The sequence below is a fragment of the Marmota flaviventris genome, chromosome 4, assembly GCF_047511675.1.
Source record: "Marmota flaviventris isolate mMarFla1 chromosome 4, mMarFla1.hap1, whole genome shotgun sequence".
NCBI classification, from domain to species: domain Eukaryota; kingdom Metazoa; phylum Chordata; class Mammalia; order Rodentia; family Sciuridae; genus Marmota; species Marmota flaviventris.
This window is the reverse complement of record NC_092501.1, coordinates 83,320,683-83,343,110: the sequence shown is the minus strand read 5'-3', so window position 1 is coordinate 83,343,110 and position 22,428 is coordinate 83,320,683. Positions and strand designations below refer to the sequence as shown.

Below are 22,428 nucleotides of genomic sequence, written 5' to 3'. Positions count from 1 at the left end.
AATAATAATGGTATCTTAGGATTACTTGGAGAAACCATTTACTTTCAAGAAAGCAGAAGGCATTATAAAGTCACAAACATAAAAGAGCTCTGCATGCCACCTGTGTGCCTAACAAGCATCAGTGACATGCATTCAGGTTATAATCACAACCTTTAAGAACAACATTTTCAAAAGTAAATGGATTCTAAACAACCTCACTTACCTTCTGTGGCAAAAAGTTCCAAATGTTTTAATGTGTCCTCCACAAATAGGGAATCTTTTGAAAGTCTCTCATAAATCACTGTGTCCTACAAAAAATGATTCCCTGTAATTAACATCGAATATAAGATTTTAAGTCAACATTCTAAATAGTGCCTTATAATTTTATTGCTGAATCTAGTAGGTGTAAAGGAGTTTAAGCAGCCACAATTCCAAAAATAAGTCTTAAAGAGCATCTCTCTTCACTTTGGATAAAACTAAGTCTGACCTACACATTGGAGAAGACAACAGGGAGAGTAATGAAAAAAAAATATCATTGTCTTACAAATCCTCAAATTTATCAAAGAAATTTTAACAATCTAAAAAAAAGCACACCTACCCGAAATAATGAGAAGAGTCAAATGCCACACTCTGCATGATTTGAATGCAAACTATTTCTCTAAACCTATAAAAGCAGCCCAAGAGGGTCTCTGTTCAACATACACCCCAAGTGATTAAAAACCAAGTATAGAATAATTATTTCAGGTAGAATTTAGTGATTCAGAGATCTTCCCTGTAATGTTCTAAGACTGAGAAAAACAATAAAAACATCTATTTTGTTTACTTACATATTAAAAGAAAATTCTTAACAAATAGAAAGTAGATCATTAGAAACATATAACAAAATGGTGAATATTTTATTCATCAACTTACTTGAATGGGAAGACTGTAAGTGATTGGAAGAATTACTTTCATGGAAAGAGAGGGGGAAGGCTGAGGAACATTAGGTATCAATGGACTGATCAGCTTCCATATGAATGGATTATATTTCTAGCCAATTATTTATATTTAAGAGATAATCAACTTTAAACAAAATTAATAACAATGTGGTGTGAGGTTTATAATATTTGTAAAATCAAAATGTCAACCACAATAGCACAGAGATTGAAAGCAAACTGAATTATAGTATTGTAAGGTTCTTATAACTAAAGTAATATAATATCACCTGTAGGTAAAATATAATGAATTTAATATGCCTAGTATAAACTAATAATTTTTTAAAGAAGAGAAATTATAACACAAAATATTCAAGTAATCCCAAAAAAAAGTCAGAAAAAAATCAGAATAAGGGGGAAAAATAGATGGAACAGCTAGGAAATAAATGTCCACATGATACATTGAAACCTAACCATATCAATAAGTACAGTCTAAAGATGATCTATATACCTCAGTTAAAAGGCAGAAAATTCCAGAATGACTCAAAACTACAAGAACCGACTACCTGCTCCCCAAAAGAAACACGCTGAAGCATACTCATGTAAATTATTTAAGTGAAAAGAAAAAGATATACCATACTAAAACTAATCAAATGTGGGGCATTTATATTAATATCAAACAAGAGATTTCAGAATAAAAAATATTAAAAAGGATAAAGAATCATTTCACAATGTCAAAGAGATCAATTCATCAAAATGAAATAACAATCCCAAAAGTTTATGTACCTAATAAGAGCAAGTATAAAACGATTATAGTTTGGAATTTTGATATTCCCCTCTCAATTTGTTGACAGAACAAATAGTTAAAGCCAGTAAGTGTATGTATGTATGTATGTATATGAGTGTGTGTATATGTATATGTGTGTGTTTATGTGCATGCGCCAACCAACTGTATCTAAATCCATAGCTACAAAACACCACATACCAAAACAGTCCAATACCTATTATTTTAAAGGGCACACCAAACATTTGACAACACAGACCAAAACCTGACCCATAAAACAACTCTCAATAAAATTTAAAAGATTCAAGTCATACCAAGAATGTTCTAAGAATACAATGGAATTAAATTATAAGTCAATCCAAGAAATATCTCCAGGAAATTCCTAAATATGTGAAGACAAAACACTTCTTCTAGTAATGACCTCAGCTACTTGGGTGTCTGAGGCAAGAGGATCACAAGTTTTGAGGCCAGCCCTGACTCAAAATAAAATAAAAAGGGATGGGGATATAGCTCAGTGGTAGAGCACTTGAATAGTATAAGTGAGGTCCTGGGTTTAAACCTCAGTATCACAAAAACGAAAAGCAGAAACAAAACAAAAAGCACTTAAAAATAACTCATGAGTTAAAGAAGAAACCAAAGAAAAATTAAAATATTTTGAGTTGAATGAAAGTGTAATATATCAAAATTTGTGAGCTGCTACTCAAGCAGTAGGTTTATAGAGGAGGTTTATAGCACTGAACATTTACATTAGAAAAGAAGACTCCCAAATCAAGTTGTACTTTAGAAAGCTAGAAAAAAGAAGAGAAAATGAAACAAAAATTAGACAAATTTATGGAAAAAAATAAAGAGTAGAAATCAGTGAAATAGAAAGTAAGAAAGCTTTCAAGAAAAATCAATAAGGTTAAAATCAGTTTCTTTGAGGAAAATCAATATATCTAATAAACTGTCTAGCCAGCCAATCAGGAAAAAGAGAGAAGATAAAAAATATCAAATGTATAGGTATGCCTGAACAAAATAGACCAATTTCTTGAAAGATGCAATCTGCCAAAACTCACACATGAAGAAATAGACAATCTGAATAGTCCTACATATATTAGAGAAATTGAACCAATAATCAATCTTCCAAAAGAGAAGCACTAGACATAAATTAATGTACTGGTAAATTCTACCAATTACTTATGTTCTTTATGATCACTTTCAAAGAATATAAGCTGAGGGAATATTACCTCCAAAAAATTAAGTTTTTTTTAACCAAGGGAGATCAAATATTTAAGAAGACTGTTCACCAAAGAAATAAGTTGATGGTATGCAAGAAAGTTAACATATTAGGTTCGAGACTGTTATCCTCAGAAACACCTTCTTATAAGATTGGCCCTTGGCTGGCATCTAGGAACTTGGCTGGTATACAATTCACTAAACTGATATAAACTTTCCCTTTGTGACTCCATGGAAATTGATTCCTCCAGACTCCACCTATGTCTTTCCCCTTAAGATCTGTCTGTGCATTCTTACTGTGCTACTATTATAAATCTCAGCCATGAGGAAACTATATGATGAGTCTGATGATTCCTGCTAGTAAATCTCCATAGGAATGGTCTTGGAGACACCCAATACAGATGACAAATAAACCCCAGAAAAGAAGCTCAGTATCCCATCACAGTATGTAAATGTAAATAAAAGCCACAGTAAAATAAACAATTAAAAATAAAAAGGCTACAATTAAAAAGACTAACAACACAAAGTATTGACAAGGATTGCTGGTAGGAGTGTAACCACAGTTTAGTTAAACATATACCTGCCATGTGATCCCGTCATTTTACTCCTAGGTATATACATCCAATAAAAATAAAACCAATGAAACTTGCACACAAATGCTGATAGGACTATTATTTGTAGTAGTCAAAACTGCAAACAAAATATCCACCAACAGGTGAATGGATAAGCAGACTATGATACAGCCATCAAATGAAAATAACACTCAGCATCACAAAGAAGTGAACTACTGGTATAAGTTACAGTGTGGACAAATCTCAGTATGATTAAGAATGCAAGAAGCCCAACAAACAGGCACACACACACATCCTTGTTTCATGGATGTAATATTTTAGTGAATGTAAATATATGATGACAGAAAACAAATCAGGATCAAAACTTAACAATTTGTGCACTTTAAATATACAGTTTATTTTACTTCAGTAAACTTTAAACTTTAATCATACCTCAGTAAACTTATATGGTGGTAAATAAACATATAAATACTTTTTAAAAAAGATTTACAAAGGTTAAAAGAAATTCATGACATGTACCAAATCCAAATACTTTGAAGTGAAACTGGGATCAAAATTCCTATGACAAATTCTTGGCACAAACAATCTTATCATTAGTTCTCAATAAAAAAACCAAATGACAGCTAACATATCACTGACGTTAAGCTTAACAAGCATTCTGGTGTCTCACATCAGAACTCTGGCTGTGAGAAAGTTCTTTGGCTACCATGCAATGAAGTTTTAGTCTGTTGACAACCAAAAGCAACCGCAGAGAGAAAACACCATTTAAAGATATTGTTAAGTTGTGAACAACTTTCTACAAGTTGGTGGAGCAGGGACAGAAAAAGTTCATGTGAATTATGAATCCCAACACTTACCGCCCCTTTGCAGTATAGCCGAAGATGTCCTGCAGGAGTCCGTACAATTATCGACATCCTTTTTCTATTGCTAAAACGATATGAAAATTATCATTATTTTCTTTAGTACATAACACAACTAAAGTCAAAAGAATTCCATAGAGTCCCCAGCTGACAATTGATGAAAAAATCAACATGTTTCTTCAATTGCCAGTCTCCATTTCCTTTTCTTTACCTAGTTCCTTAAACTAGGATCCTAACTGTAAATCTCTCCAACCTTCTACTACTACTACTACCACTCAGAAGTTACTCTTCATCTGCACCTCAGACCATTAATCTCCAGGATATATTTAAAAATTCAAAAAACTTAACACCAAAAAAACAAATAACCCAATCAAAAATGGGCAAAGGAACTAAATAGACCATTTCACAGAAGAAGAAATACAATTGGTCAAAAAATGTATATATAAAAAAGTTCAACATCTCTGCAATTAGAGTGGAAATTAAAACTACACTGAAATTTCATCTCACTCCAGTCAGAATGGCAATTATCAAGAATATAAGTAATAATAAATGTTGATGAGGATGTGGGGAAAAGGTATACTCATACACTGCTAATGGGACTGCAAATTGGTGCAACCACTATAGAAAGCAGTATGGAGATTCTTCAGAAAACTTGGAATGGTACCACCATTTGACCCAGTTATCCCACTCCTCGATATATACCCAGAAGACTTAAAGTCCGCATATTATAGTGATGCGTACACATCAATGTTTACAGCAGTTCAATTCACAAAAGCTAAGCTATGGAACCAACCTAGATGCCCTTCAACAGAATGAATGGATAAATAAAATGTGGTACATACACACAATGGAATATTATTCAGCCTGAAAGACAAATAAAATTATGGCATTTGCTGATAAATGTAACTGGAGTTTATCATGCTAAGTGAAATAAGCCAACACCCCAAACCAAAGACCTAATGTTCTACCTGATATGCAGATGTTGACTCACAATAGGTGCGGGGAGGGAGGAATGGAGGTTCACTGAATTGGACAGGGGGGAGTAACAGGAAGGGAGGGAGAATGAAAATGGGAAAAACAGTAGAATGAATCAGACATGATATTCCTATGTTCAAATATGAATACACAACTAGTATATCATGTAAAACCACAATAAAGGGGAGTTATATTCTCTGTATGTATGCTATTCTGCTGTCATGTATAACTAAAACACATTTACTGTCATGTATTACTAAAATGAACAAATACAAAATTTAAAAAAAAAATAAACTGATGAAGGAAGAACAAACCTGCCCTGGGCTTCATGTATTATTCCATCCTCACAACTCTTTGGTAGATCTTCCTGTCCCATTTTGCTGCCCTACCCTCACTGTCAACTTGTAGTATCCCTAGGTTCTGACAGGGCCACTACAAGTTCACAGGGTAGAGACTCTGCTGTTGAACTAAACTCAACCAAAAGACAGTGCATCTTGCTTTATACACAAATCAATAACAATCTTCGGCTGTACTTTAATACAAATAATAGAAGAGACAAAAAACAAAATTAACAACCAAGCCTCAAGTAGAAACAGATAGAGGTGGGCCCCCAGGTCCCACCTGTGGTCATTTACTATTACAGCAAAAACAGACAATTAACATAAAAGCTGTCTATACCACACCTACAAAGGAATCTCAATCTAGATCACTCTAGCAAGTGAATACTGTGTCCAGAAAAGGCCCACACAATATCTCCCAGACTCAACATAGAAATATGAAAAATTCAAGATAACACAACACCTCCTCTGGTTTATAATTTACCAGCAATTGACTCCAAAGATATTGAAGTGGATTAAATATCAGATGAAGAATTCAAAAGAATCATTATAAAAATAATCAATGGATTCCAAGAGACCAAAGAAAAACAACTGAATGAATTAAGGAAGTCAGTATAGGATATGAATGAGAAATTCCATAAAAAAGATAGAAATATTGAAAAAGAACCAAACATAATCTTGGAAATTAAAGACAAAATAAATCAAATATATGTTCAGCTGAAAGTCTCTGAAAGTAATCCATTTTGAAGACAGAATCTCAGAGTTGGACAACAAAATGGCTAGCCTTAATGGTTGAGTTTAGTTCAACAGCAGAGTCTCTACCTTGTGAACTTGTAGTGGCCCTGTCGGTATCCAGGGATATCACAAGTTGACAGGGTAGGGCAGCAAAATGGGGACAGGAAGATCTACTTGAAGGAGTTGTGAGGATGGAATAATACATGAAGCCCAGGGCAGGTTTCTTCTTCCTTCATCAGTTTCCAGGATAAGTGCAAACTAAAAGAATTCATGACAACTGAACTAGCTCTATAGAACTTACTTATTGAAATACTCCACACAGAAGAAATTTTAAAAAACCCTCAGAGTTCATAAATGAAAAAAATCTCATTTTAAGAGTAGCTAAGTAAATGAGAAATAGGACAAAATTAAACATAAATAAATCAAAATGGCAGGAATTAATAAACATCTCAGGAATTAATAAACATCTCCTGGTAATAACTTTGAATGTAAATGGTCTCAATTCTCCAACTAAAAGATATAGGCTAACAGAATGAGTTTAAAAAGCAATCCTCAACAATATGCTATTTGTAAGAAATTCACCTTATAGGCAAGGACAGCCACATGATGAAAGTAAAAAGATGGAAATTGATGTATCATGCAAATGGAGCCCCAAAATAGGGAGGAGTAGCTACTCTCTTATCTTACAAAGTAGACTACAAACAAAAATTAATCAAAAGAGACAAATAAGGTCACTTCATACTGGTAAAGAAAAATACTGGTGTATATATATGTATATATATATATATATATATATATATATACACACACACACACACACACACACACACATACACACACACATACACACACACACACTCAAATGAAAAATCAATATACTAACAGAATTCACAAAAAATATTTAAACAATGTAAATTTCACATAGAAAATCATAGTACATCTCTCAAAGTTTCGATGATTTTAACTCTAGGAATAGCTCACTTAAACTGTGTACTTTCTATGTGCCAGACACTAATCCCAGTCACTCTCTATGTATTAACTCATCTAATCTTCACAAACCCTGCATAAATGCACAATAATAAGACAAGACAAACTTAGAGAAGCGAAAGAAGGTCCCTGAGGCCAATGTTTGGAAAGGGGTGAGATAAAGAGGAAATCCCAGAATCTTCAGGATTTCTACTCTGAACCATGGTACACCTGTACTTCTATTGAAAATCAGGAGTCTGTAAAACATTCAAAAGTATTCAGTGTCATACTCACAACTTCTATGGTGACAGAATAAGGTGTTCTTGTGGTGAAAACAAAGCCAAGTTTTTTTGCTCCTTTCACTAAAGCAGCTTCATCTGTCAATAAATAGTCCATATTAATAGGCATAAAGCAATATTCATACCAAATTTAATTTAATACAGATTTGAATTCTGCAATACTAAAATACTTTGACATATTTTAAAGTTGACTTTTTTGATCCAAGTGTATTTATCTGTCCTTCTAGGTACTAGTGCTCATGAAGAAGAAATCTGGTTAAATAGGGCCTTTTTCTGGACTAAGATGAATTTACCCAGCTAACAGCACTTCTACACATAATGATTTTGCTTCTTCTCAATGACATTAATAGTACCCTCATAAAATATTGCAGGGCCTTAAATTCACCTCTGTTTTATTCCTGGTTATGACCAAAACACTGCTCAGCTCTCCAGGCCCAAGAGCCCATCTTGGCCTCTTTACAACAATCTTTGAAATGAGAGACAAGGAGCCCCAGGGTTGTAGAATGGCTCTGAGCTGCTCTGTTCTGTGTATCCCCACTAGTGAGAATTTCAGGGAAAGAAGAGGTAGGAATAATGGATATCAGCAGCAGCAGCAACTTCTCCTGAAGCCTCATTACCCACTAGGCACAATGAGGTGCACACTTTCTTTGCACATGACACCTACCTGGGGAGGAAGCCTGGTAGAGTATATCATTTCCACATCTCTCAGGAATAACTGTATGGCACACACATAAGAGGGTAAGGAATTCCTTAATGTATTCTGATGAGGGCTAGAAAAAGATGCAGAGATAATGAGTCTCCTAAATGCCAGCCATGTGGAAATTATACAGAATCTGCAATATTGTACCAACTGAGGTATGGTGCCTGAGGTTTAAACCTCAGGAACACACAAGGCAGGCCCCAGCCAAGAAACATCATGGATTCAAAAAGTGTTTGTGGGTGGCTACCGAGTCAGGGACAGTAGAGGAGGCTAGGGAGACATCAGAATGGCCCTGCCCTCTTAGAGCTTCTGTCCTCCTGGAGGAGATAGAATTTCTTGAAGCTGGAGGGAAAAAAACAGGGCCTGTGACAGAAGAAGAGGAGTCTATTTCAGACAGGTGGCCAGGGAATCTAAGGAGACAGTTAAATTAATATCCAAACAAAAAAGGTTTATTCACTGTTTGTATAGTTGTCACTTGTGGTGGCCTGTACCTGACATAGGACACAGCAAGTTCAGAGGACCTGAAGCAGAAAGCTTCAGCTTTGTGTGATTGTGGAGCCTCCAGACAAGTGTGACCTTTAGCACCTTGAGCAAAAGACGGTGCCAAAGAATGAGGTTGGAGAGAAGACCATGGTCATGAGTTTGGATTTTATCCTTAGTGCAGTGCCAGTATTCAGAGGGTATTTAAGCAAAGAATAAACAGGTATGGATGTATGCTTTAAAAGATCACTTTTTTATAGAAGATCAAGATTTCAAATCTAGTATATCAGTATGTTGGAATAATGAAGATATTGATGGCATGCAATACAAAGAAGATAGTTGAAAAATAGATAACTACATAGTAAAAGGTCTTGTATGATGTTTAAATGCACACACAATAAAGTCAGTGTTTAGCTCATTATATTGGTGCAAAAAATTCCTTTGCACCAGAAATTCTTGGTTGATAGATCATTTTTTTCCCAAGACTCTCTCCTACTGGGTTCAGAAAATTATATTTCTTTTAGGAAATTATATGTAAGTTTTAAAGTTATACAGCATTATCATGTCCATTTTGAAGGGAAAAATAGCAGACTTACATGACCATCCTCAAAGTTCTCCAATAATTTAGGGTCATTAAATTCACAGAAAGATGCTCTACTATGAGGAAGAATACAGAAGATTACTTTTGACCAGAAGTCCCTAATAGCACCAGCCAATACTCAAAAGGAGAAGGATCTACACAGAGTCTATAGAGCTGTAGTAAATATCTAAAATTCAGTTAAATGATACATCTTCCCAGACATCAAGTGCAAAATGGCATTAGAAATACCTACACTTGTACTGAAAACTGTATGCAAGTTGAACATCCCTAATTAAAAATTAAATCTAAAATCTGAAATGCTATAAAATCCAAATTTTTTTGACAACCAATGTGATAAAACAAATGGAAAATTACAAACCATGAAACCTTTCTTCATGAACAAAATTATCAAAAATATTGCATAAAAATTACAATTAAGCCTGTTATGGTGGCACACACTTGTAATGCCAGCAATTTAGGTGTCTGAGGCAGGAGGATTGCAACTTTGAGGCCAGCTTCAACAATTTAGTGAGGCCCGAAGCAATTATGCAAGAACCTGTCTCAAAATAAAAAATAAAAAGGGCTTGTGATGTAGCTCAATGTTTAAGTGCCCCTGGGTTAAATCCCCAGTACTGGAAAAAATATATATAGTTAAGAGGATTAATTTCTAGTGTTTTATTTCATAGTAGGGTGACAATAGCTAACAATCATTTATTGTATATTTCAAAATAGCTAAAAGAATATTTTGAACATTCTCAACACACACCCACAAAATAAATGAAATGATGGTTATATAAATTACTTTGATTTGATCAATGTACATTGTACACAGGTATGAAAATATCACACTATAACCCATAAACATGTATAATTATTATATGTCAATTGAAATCTAAAAATCTGTATAAAATCACCTTCAGGCTATGAGTATAAGTTGTATATAGATATCTCATTACATATACTCAAATATTGAAAAACATCCAAAATCCCAAACATTCCTGGTCCCAAGCATTTCAGGAAAGGGATACTCAATCTGTTAGTTAAAAATAATTTGAGACAAATTAAATTGAGACAAAGTAACTTCAAAAGCAGTAAATTAAAGGATAAATTCTAAGTTTTTTGAATATGATATGGGAGAGATCTACCCAGAGAGCTTTCTGGAAGCTGCCATTTGAGGTCTGGACAAGAGGAAGGTGATACAAATCAATACTCTATTATTCATAAAAGTTGACTTCAGGGAAAAGGAACAAAGGCAAAGTAGGAAAGAAAAATGTTCATACCTGAGGTTTTCATTACCATCATTAGTATTGTCTGAATGATTTCTAAGAGAAAATGAAGGAGGAAATATACATGTTACAAGACTATCGGTATAAAACTCTTCAAAAATTCCAACCATGTATAAAAGCAAATATAAACCATATTTTTAAATAACCACAAGCTTTCATTCAGGCTCTATTAAGTTTCAGCATCATTCAGATACAACTATACTATTAGAAATTCAGATAAGTCTTAGAATAAATAAAAGCTAACTCATTTTAAGAAAAAAATGATAAGAAGAAAATGGTGGGTAACAGCCTCCTGCATAATTCATGCCCCCTGCTTGGATATACACAATGGAATATTACTCAGCATTAAAAGAGAATAAAATCATGGCATTTGCAGGTAAATGGATGGAGCTGGAGAACATCATGCTAAGTGAAGTAAGCCAATCCCAAAAAATCAAAGCCAAATGTTTTCTCCAATAAGTGTATGCTGATCCATTAATGGGGGTAGGGAGGGAGCATGGGAGGAAAAGAGGAACTTTGATTAGGGCAAAGGGGAGGGAGGGGAAGGGAGAGGGTATGGCGTAGGAAAGATGGTGGAATGAGATGGACATCATTACCTTAGGTAACATGTATGAAGACACGAATGGTGTGACTCTACTTTGTGTACAACCAGAGATATGAAAAATTGTGCTCCACTTGTATACTATGAACCCAAATGCATTCTGCTGTCATGTATAACAAATTAGAACAAATAAATTTAAAAATAAAATAAATTCTTGTTGAGCTGCTGGAAGATGAATTGGATCCCAACAAAGAGAAAACGGTCAGCAGGAGTGGAGGAATATCGTGAGTTTTTGTTATTTGTTTCTGTTTGGGTTTTTTTTTGTGGTTTTATTGTTTGTTTTAGAAAAATTACAGTTTTTTTTTTTTTTTTTTAAGTGGAGTATTCTACAACAATTCAGGGCATGCCTGGCTGCTTAGTGGGGGAGGGGAGAACCCTTTTCAAGTGCTGAAAGCAAAATGGCAAAGGGAGGGAGGGGACCATATGGATCACAAGAATTTTTTACATCACCATCATATAGATATGCTGTTTGAACATAAAGGAGATTTAAATGCAGTGCAACAAACTGGGGTGACTCGGGATCAGAGCTGCTGGAGAAAAATGAGAGCTGGAGAAAGTGAGAGCTGGGACCAGGATCCATCTTAAAAGGGCAACTTTGTGCACGGAAGAGCAGGGATCACCACACTTTTTCTACACTGTTTTCAACATCCACAAGATCCAACATAGACTCCATGAGTCTCCATCTTTTTTCTTCTTTCTCACTGCAAAGGTAGGTTCTGAGCCCAAAAATCAGTCCAGGAACAGGTCTGTGGAAGAGCCCTATTGGGAGTTCTGACTGAAAGGCTGAATCATTGGGTGGCCTAGTGCCAGACAATTCCTAAAAACAGAAGCCACAGTCTGGCAGTTTGGAAGGTTCAGAGTTTTTGAGGGGGAAATCTATCGGAGCCACGTTTGCTACTCAGGCAGACAGCAAGAGCTGCTGTCGAGGCAGAGCTGCAGGCATGCACCTGCAAACCAGTTCATAGTGTGGCATTTTTAGAGCTGCCTACCTGGGATATCTACTAATAGTCCAGCCCAGGCAATACACCACAGCCAATATCCTGGGACTGACCCTTAGAGACTCTCAGACCCATTCTAATGCCCTGTAGCAAGAAAGAAAAGCAAGCCCTAATTGTGAAAAATTATCATGGGGTTAACAAGGACTTATCAGCTAGTGAGCACACCTGCTGGGATTTACAGACTCTCTGGGTCACCCAAGGTCCCATCTTTTCTCCAGTTGATGGCAGGGGGCTCTCATTTAAACTGGGCAGGTGGATCTCTCAGACCAGCAGAACCACTACCATTAAAAAGAGAAGGAATAGTTATTTTCAGCTAGTCCCTGGGACAAGGTGTTTACTCAGAACACAAACTGCTCTTCCAGCCTGGGAAAGAGCAGGCCACAAGGCTGAAGACACTCAAAAGTTTCCATCCAACAATCCTACCGGCTTTTAGATGATCCATTAAAGCTCTGTAACCACATAAGCTCATACCAAAGGCAGACAAATGGACACCAGCATAGAAAAATGCAAGAACTTGAGTGCAGGGAAGCCTTTGAATCAAAAGTCTGATGTAGAAAGATCTAATAATCTAAGATCTAATAATAAACATACAGGTGAGTCACTCTGAGGTTCCACTATAAACTTCTATATCTACTACACCTCCCGATAGCAGACAGTCCAAACCAGGAGGTCTCACTAAGAATTACCTTTATCTCAGAAACATCAGCAAGGAATAAATTTTGATTCCTTGCTGTTAGTCTTTATTAGACTGGTATCATTTTATGTATTAATTTAATGGATTCCCTGACTCTATTGGAAATTGTATTACTTAATCCATAATCTTATGCATTTTTATTGATAATGTAATAATGCATTAATTGGACAGATCCATACTACCAGGATTTTTTGTTGGTTTGTTTATTTTTTGTACCAGGGTTTGAACCCAGGGGCACTTAACCACTGTGCTACATCCCCAGCCCTTTTTAATTTTTGAGCCAGGATCTTACTAAGTTGCTTAGGGCCTCACTAAGTTGCTGAGGCTGACATTGGACTCACCATCCTCCTGCCTTAGCTTCTGGGGTCACTGGGATTACAGATGTGAGCAACAGTGCCTGGTTGTTTTTTATTTTTAATTATACTCTACTCATTTTTTCTTTTTCTCTCCATTCTATTACCTCTCTTGCCTACCCTCTTTCCCCACTTCTTCTTTTTTTAAAATTTATTCTGCTGTTGTTACATGATAATTGATTGTATTTTGCTTAATTTTGGCACAAGGCCTCTGAGCTGCATCCCCAAATCCCTTTGCTTTTAGTGTTGAGAAATATTCCATTCAAGGAGAGTTTTCCTAGGTAGCTGGAATGGTCCTTTGCCTTGTAATCAAACTGCCTTGGCCCTCTGGACAGCTAGGGTTCCAGAGGGGTGTCTTTACCCATGGCTGTTTTTTTAAATTTATGTAAAATTTTGTACTAATTGGACCTATTCATTTTGTTTCTCTTCTTACTCACTTCAACATTTATCTTATACTGTCACCCTTTCTTTTCTCTCTCATCGCTTCTCCATTTTTTGCCTCTATCCTTGTACTTTCCATACCTGACTTATTTTCAAATTTTATATTTTTTTGTTCATGTATATGAATGTATGTTATTTTTATTTTTTGAGGGTGTGTTGGGATGGGTTCTGCTTTTGGGTCAGGTTTTTCTTCTGTTGGTTTAGTTCTTTAGTTTTTCTGTTTTTGTTTTGTTTTAGTTTTTTTTATTCTTTATATTTTTGTATTTACTTATTTTTTACACTGCTTTGTTCTCTATATTCTAGTTTTCCTTTTTGTTAGGTTAACATCAGTGATTTTGGGTGTTTACTTTTTAATGGGAGGTTGCTTGTCATTATTTTTTCTGGGTAATGTATTAATTAAATTTATATAATACATTTTACATCTGTTTTCTACACTGACAGCCTCTCTTTTTTCATATACTCACATTTTAATTTTCTGCCTTTCTTCCTTCCCCCTTCCTATTATTTTTCTCTGTTTCTCCTTTCTTTTTCCTTTTATCCAGTCACTTTTTTTCTCTTTCATTTTCATGCCCTATGTAGTATAATAACAATCCCATTTATTTAATAAAATTCTTTCAACCTATTAGCATACTATCCCCATCCAACCACTTTAGATGTAGTGGAGTTATAGAAAACTCTTTAACAAGTTTAAAGACTTATTAGTAGATGATTTGCTCTTTTGTATTTGCAATTACAGGCAATAGTAAGCTCCCCAAATGTTTGGAAAGTTATGGATCAAAATACTGAAAACATACTGACTGGACTCTTGGAATACACAGTAAAGTGAACGCAGCCTACTGAAGAATATTCCATTCAAGGAGAGTGGCAAATCTCAACACAGAAATACAGAAAACATGGGAAAGCAAGTAAATAAAATGCCTCCAAAAGTCTTTAACCCCCAAACAACGGAATCATCATTGAAATGAATGAAATGCCAAAGAATTTTAAAATTTGATGAATAAAATGATCAAGGAAAAAGAAGATTCAAGAAATGAACTAAGAGATAATATAGGTTATCATATGGAAAATCATTTCAATAAAGCCATAGATAGTCTGGAATAAAACAAATAGGTATGCTAAAAATAAAATAATAAATCAAATTAGATTAGATCATACAGGAGGCAGATTTTCGAGCCTCAAAGAAAAGGTATATAATCTTTAAAATTTGGCAATAAAAGTGATAAAAGATCATGACAAGAATATTCAGGATTAGACAGCATGAACAGATCAAATATGAGAATCACTAGCACTGAGGAAGGAAGCGAGATCCAACTAACGGTGTGCAAAGCCTTTTCGGTGAAATAATTTCAGGAAAGATTCCAAATCTTGGAAATGGCATGGCTTTGGAAACCCTAAATAGACAAGATCAAAAATAATCCTAAGACACATTATAATTAAAATGTCTAATATAAAGAACAAGAAGAGAATTTTAAAAGCTTCAAAAGGAAAACAGCATGTTTTAGTCAGCTTTTTCACTGTTTTAAGCAAAAAGCCTGACAAGAACAATTAAAGGAGCAAAAGTTTATTTGGGAGCTCACAGTTTCAGAGGTCTCAGTGCATAGATGACTAATTCCATTGCTCTGGACTCAAGGCAAGGTAAAACATCATGGTGGAAGAGTGTGGTAGAGGAAAGTGGCTCAGGATATCACACCAGGAAGACTCCTCTTGCCAAGGACAAAATATATACGCTAATGTCATGCCCCCAGTGACCTACCTCCTGCACTCACACCCTACCTGTGTTCAGTTACTAATCAGTTAATCACTAGCTGGGGATTAATTCACTGATTTGATTAACTTTCATGACTCAATCATTTCATCTCTAAACATTCTTGCATTGTCACACACATGAACTTTTGGGGGACACCTCATATGTAAACCATAACACAGTAGGTTGCATTTAGAGGCAAACAATGGGAATTAGCACTGATCTCTTTGGCCCAGATTTTAAAAGCCAGGAGAGTTTGAATAACATATCACAAGTTTTGAAAGATAATGATTGCCAACCAAGACTGCTTTATTCAGTAAAGCTATCCTTTGGATTTGATGAAATAACGACCTTTCATGAAAACAGAAAATAAAAGAATTCATGACTACTAAATCAACTTTACAGCAAATATATATTTCATGCAAAGGAAATGCAAAACTAACTCAAAGAAAGCAAATAAGTGAATCTTAGTAGAAGAAGAGTTTAGTAAAGGGAAGCTTGAATAAAACATTTAAATAAAGATGACAAGAGGTAATAATCACCTCTCTATAACAACTGAATGTAAATGTCCTCAAGACTTTAATTAAAGACATAGATTGACAGAAGAGATTAAAAAACAGGACTAAACCATATTTTGAGAGACTCACCTGCCAGGCAAAGACACCCACAGGATGAAGGTGAAAGGTTGAAGAAAGATATACCATGCAAATAGAGACTAAAAACAAGTGAGACTCTCATATCTGACAAAGTAGACTTAAAGTTAAAATTAATCAGAAGAGACAAGGAAGTTTGTTCCATCCAACAAAAGGATGTAAGAATTATAAATATTCATGTCCCAAATGCTGGTGCATCTACATACACACACACACACACACACACACACACACACTCACACACAAAATTACTATCAATCAACTGGACCTAACAAACATCTATAAAATATTTCACTGAAATGAATTCACTTCATCTCAGCATCAAATGGAATCTGCATCAAAATGGCCCATGTTTTAGGACACAAAATAACATTTAGCAAATAGAAAAAATAGAGATAATTCTTGCATTTTATCAGATCATAATGGAATTAAATTAGAAATTGATAACAAGATAAAAACAGAAACAATTTTAACACATGGAGATTGAGTAATGCACATTTGAATGAGCAATGGATTGGAGAAAAAAATCAGGGCAGAAACAAAGTTCTTGGAAACAAACAAGAACAGATATACAACATAGCAAAATCTCTGGGACAATATGAAGGCAGTTTGTTGAGAGCCACAGCCGAAGGGGCCCCAGCAAACTTCCAGCTGCCAGCAAACTTCCAGCTGCCGGCTGATGATTGGCTCACAGCGGCCCCAGCAACATCTAGCTGATTGGCTCCTCTGCGGTGATGCTCATTGGGCTGTTTCCCTGCCCTTTCAGACCACGGAGCTGCTCATTGGGGGACTTTTTTGGCTCCGCCCATGTGACCCAGCCAATCGGCCTCAAGAGCAGGAGGATTGTGGGAGGTGGAGAGAAGCTTGTGTGGGAGAGAGAGGCTTGTGGAAAGCCGGTGGTGGCAGTTGAGGCTCTGAGGGTTTTTCCTGAGAGGCTGTTTTGTTTGGCGTGTGTGGTTCTAAAAATAAAGTTAGTTTCTTTTGACAAGTGGCTCCTGATTGTGCCCAGCCAGACTGCGGCAGCAGTTCTAAAAGGAAAGTTGAATCACTACACTAAAAAAAAAAAAAAAAAGATCTTACAATAATAATCTATCATTACACCTCCAAGCCCCAGGAAAGGAAGAAAACACTAATTCCAAAATCAGTAGTAAACAAGAAATAATTAGACTCAAAGCTGAAATAAATAAAATTGAAAATAAAAAACAATATAAAGGAACAATGCAACAGAGTTGGTTCTTTGAAAGCAAGATTGATAAATCCAAAAGAAAGAGAATATCCAAATCAAAGTTACTGACACTTTTGATATCCAGAGCATCATTAGAAACTGTTTTGACAATTCATACTCCAATAAACTGGAAAATCTATATGATATTGACAAATGTTTAGAAACATATGACTGACCCAAATTAAAACATGCAGGTATAGAAAACAAAAACAGACTCATATCAAGCAATGATACTGAAACAATGTTTTAGCCAGATTTTCATCACTGTGAACAACAGACCTGACAAGAACAACATAGAGGAGGAAAGCTTATTTAGGGCTCACAGTTTCAGAGGTCTCAGTTCTTGTTCCAAGGTGAGGCAGAACTTTAATGCAGAAGAACATGTGAGAGGAAAGCAGCTGAAAACATGGCAATACAGAAGCAAAGAAAAATCTCTGCTCTCTAAGGACAAAATATAAACCCCAAAGCCACACCTTGTCTCTTCCAGCCACACCCTACATGCCTATAGTTATTGCCCTATTAATCCATAGCAATGGATTAATGCACTGGTTAGGTTAAAGCTCTCATAACCCAATCATTTCACCTCTAAACTTTCTTTTTAAAAATTTTTTTTTAGTTGTAGATGGACACAATACCTTTGTTTTATTTTTATATGGTGCTAAGGATCAAACCAGTACCTTCCACATGCAAAGTGAGCACTCTACCACTAAGCTACAACCCCAGCCCTCACCTCTTAAGCTTTCTTGCATTATCTTACACATGATCTTTGGGGAGACACATCATATCTAAACCATAGAAAACAGCAACAAATAAAAGCCTAGGACCAGATGGATTCTCAACTGAGTTCTACCAAACCTTCAAAGAAGAACTAACAACAATCCTCCTCAAATTATTTCATGAAATAGGAAGGGAGGGAACATTCCCAAATTTATTCTATGAAGCCAGTATCACCCTGATACCAAAACCAGACAGACACATAAGAAAGCTAAAGATCAACATCTCTGATGAACATAGACACAAAATTCCTTCATAAAATATTGGCAAACTGCATTCAAAAACACATTAAGCAGAAAGTACACCATGGCCCACTGAGTTTTATCCTAGGGATGCAAGATTGTTTTAATATACAGAAATAAATAAATGTAATTAATCACATAAACAGAATTAAGAACAAAAACACAAGATCATCTCAATACATGCAGAAAAAACCTTTGACAAAATCCAGCACCCATTTATGTTTAAAATGCTGGAGAAACCAGAGATAGAAGAAACTTTCTCAATCTTATAAAGGCTATATGAAAAACTCAAGGCCAACATCATTCTGAATGGAGGAAAAAATGAAAATATTTCCTCTAAATTCAGGAAAAAGACAAGAATGTTCATTCTCTCCATTTCTATTTGGTATTTTTAAAACTCTAGCCAGAGCAATCAGTTAAGAAAAGGAAATTAAAGGGATAGAAATATGAAAAGAAGAAGCTAAATTATCTGTTTGCTGATGACATGATCCTATTCCTAGAACCACCCCCCTCAAAAAAACCCACCAGAAGACTTCTGTTGCTGATAAAAAAAATTCACCAAAGTAGCAGGCTACAAGATCAGTATACAAAAATGATAGCTTTCTTATACTCCAGTGAATCTGTTGAGAAACAAATCAAGAAAACTTCTGCATTCACAATATTCTCAAAAAAGTAATACTTGAGAATAAATCTAACTAAAAGAGGTGAAAGACCTCTACAATGAAAACTATAGAAAACCAAAGAAAGAAATTGTTTAAGACCTTTGAAGATGGAAATACCTCCTATATTCTCGGGTATTCAGAATTAATAATGTCAGAATGATCATACTACCAAAATGTTACACAGATTTAATGCAATCCCCATCAAAACATCAGTGACAGCCAGACGTGGTGGTTCATGGCTGTAATCCCAGTGGCTGGGGTGGGAGGCGGGCTGAGGCAGGAGGATCACAAGTTCAAAGCTAGCCTAAGCAAAAGCAAGGCACTAAGCAACTCAGTGAGATCCTATCTCTAAAATACAAAATAGGGCTGGGGGCGTGGCTCAGTGGTTCAGTGCCCCTGAGTTCAATCCCTGGTACCAAACAAACAAACAAACAAAACACCAATGCCATTCTTCAAATAACCAGAAAAAATAATCCCAAAATTCATATGGATGAATAACAAATTATATACATCTCAGATTAGCCAAAACAATACTGAGTAAGAACAGCAGTGCTGAAGACATCAAAATACCAGATCTCTTTTGTGACCAAAGCTGTGGTTACAAAAATAGCATTGTATTGGCATCAAAACAGGCATGAAGACATAGAGACATATCCACAAAGACACAGGAAAGACAATAGTGCAAAAAAACATGCTGGAGGAAAGAAAATGACCTTTTAAACAAATGATGCCAGGAAAACTGGATATCCATATGTAGAAGAATGGAACTGTAGATCTCTTGTTTCTTACCTTGCACAAAAATCAGCTCAAAGAGATCCAAGACCTAACAATTAAACTAGAAACAATGAAACTGCTAGAAGAAAATATAAGGTAGGCACTCCACATACAGGAACTTTCTTAATAAGACTCCTAAAGCACAAAAAATAAAACCAAGAATCAACAAGTGGAATAGCTTCAAATTAAAATGTTTTCGAATAGTGAAGGAAACACGAGTATGAAGAAACAGCCTACAGAATGGAACAAATTTGCCAGCTACTCCCCCAACAGAGGATTAATATTCAGAATATATATAGAATATATACAGAATATATATAGAATATATATAGAACTCAAAAAAACTTAGCACAAAAAAGCACCAAATAACCCATTCAAAAAATAGGCAAACTAAAAAGACATTTCTCCAAAGAAGAAATAAATATAATTTATAATATACAAATATATAATATATACAATATAATATGTATAACATAAATATACAAATATATTTTAAAATGTTGAACATGTCTATCAATCAGGGAAATACCATATCAAAACCACACTGAGATTTTATTTTACCCCAGTTAGAATGGTAGTCATCAAAAATATAAATAATAAATGCTAGTAAGGATGTAGGGGAGTATACTCATATATTTTTGGTGGAACCATAAATTATATAACCACTTTGGAAAGCAATATGGAGATTCCTCAAAAAACTATGAATGGAACCACCATATGACCCATCTATCCCACTCCTTGATATTTATCCAAAAGAACCAAAATCAGTACCCTATATGCAACCAAATTTTATAGTAACACAGTTCACAATAGAACCAGCCCAGATGCCTATCAATAGACAAATGGATAAAGAAAATGTAATATGCACAATGGAGTTTTAGTCATCCATAAAGAATAATGAAATCATGCACTTGCTGGTAAAATGGACCTAGAGAACATCATACTGAGTGAAATAAGCCAGACACTGAAAGTCAAGGGTCAAATATTTTCTGTTATATATTGAAACTACAGAGAAATAAAAATTTTTAAATGTGTGTGTGTGGGGGGGGGGGGTTCTCATAAAAATAGAAGGGAAAATGGTGGAGTACTGGAAGAGGAACAAAGAGGAGGAGGAGGTATGTGAAATAGGAAGAACAGCAGAATGAAATTAATCAAATTAGGTCATGTGCATGTATGAACATACCACAGTGATTTTTGCTTTTATATATAACTGCAGTGCACCAATTTACAACAGAGTATGACAATAAAAACACTTACCCATAAATTATGCCTGCAATGGTACACTTCTTAAATGCCATTGTATTGCAAGTGAGGGTTCCTGTTTTATCAGAAAATAAATATTTTACCTAAACAAAAAGTGAACATGAAAAATCACATGTTTAAAATGTATTTACATATCAAAGACAAGTACTTTCTTTCTAAATTCTTAAAATATGTAAATTTTTTAGAAAGCAAGAAATGCAGTCCATAAGAATTCTACCTTAATATTTATATTGATTTTGAAAGTTATGCTCTTTGTTTTACACTTGAGGTAAAATTGAATGGTTATATGCAAAACAAACTTTAAGCATCAAACCAAAGAAAACCAGAAGCCAAGTTCATTTTCTTACCACAGAAATTTCATCAAAAGAATCTAGAAAACATTAAATAGATGAAAATGAAATACAAACTCTATGTCATTTTAATCATGGTCACAACTACAATGCTCATTTCTAAGAAGAAATGAAAATTCTGTTGAACTCTATATTCTCCTCTCCATCCAGTCCCTAGAAACCACTATTCAATTGTCTGTCTCTATGAATTTGACCTCAGACTTATAAATAGAATCATATAATCTCCTTTTTATGGCATATTTTACTTAGCATAACGTCCTCAAGATTCATCTATGAGAGGCTAAGGATGTATTTCAGTGGTAGAAAAATTGCCTAGCATGCGCAAAGCCATAGGTTCGATCCCCAGCACCAAACACACAAACCCGAAATCAGCCTTGTAGCAACATTTTATTCTTTTCAGGAGCTGAATAATACCCCATTGTATGGGTATACCACTTTGTTTATCCTTTCATCCATTGATGATCATTTTAGTTGTTTTCACCTTTTTGCTATTACAAATAATGATTTTATAAACATTGTTATACAATATATTTTCAAGCCCCTGCTTCCAAGATTTTTTGTACATACTCAAAAGTGGAATTTCTAGGTCATATGGTAATTCTATTCTTAGTATTTTGAGGATCAATCATACTGTTTTCCATCTTAGAAGTTGTACCATTTTACTGTTTTTCCAGCAAGGCACAGGTTTGCAAAATTTCCACACCTCATCAGTATCTGTTCTTTATTGTTTTTCATTTTAATAGAATAATAGCCATAATAATGGTTATAAATAATATCTCATTGTGATTTTGATTTGCATTTACCTAAAAATTAATGATATTGAGTATCTTTTCAAGAGTCTATTGGCCATTTATATATCTTCTTTGGAGAAAGATCTATTCAAATCCTTTGTGCTTTTTTGAATTAGTTTATTTGTATTTTTACTGTTGAGTTGTAGAAGTTTTTGTGTATCCTGAATATTAAGTTCTCTA

General features: G+C 34.9%; 1 protein-coding gene across 1 annotated transcript in view; it reads right to left on the bottom strand.

Moving 5' to 3' along the window:
- The window catches only part of LOC114097622 (phospholipid-transporting ATPase IB-like), a 155,435-nt gene that overhangs the window by 112,138 nt on the left and 20,869 nt on the right, over positions 1-22,428 (bottom strand). The window contains 7 exon segments of the mRNA XM_071611730.1: positions 203-287; positions 4,322-4,388; positions 4,478-4,542; positions 7,636-7,715; positions 8,302-8,407; positions 9,414-9,474; positions 21,102-21,190. Of these exon segments, the coding sequence (XP_071467831.1) occupies positions 203-287; positions 4,322-4,388; positions 4,478-4,542; positions 7,636-7,715; positions 8,302-8,407; positions 9,414-9,474; positions 21,102-21,190 (553 nt within the window).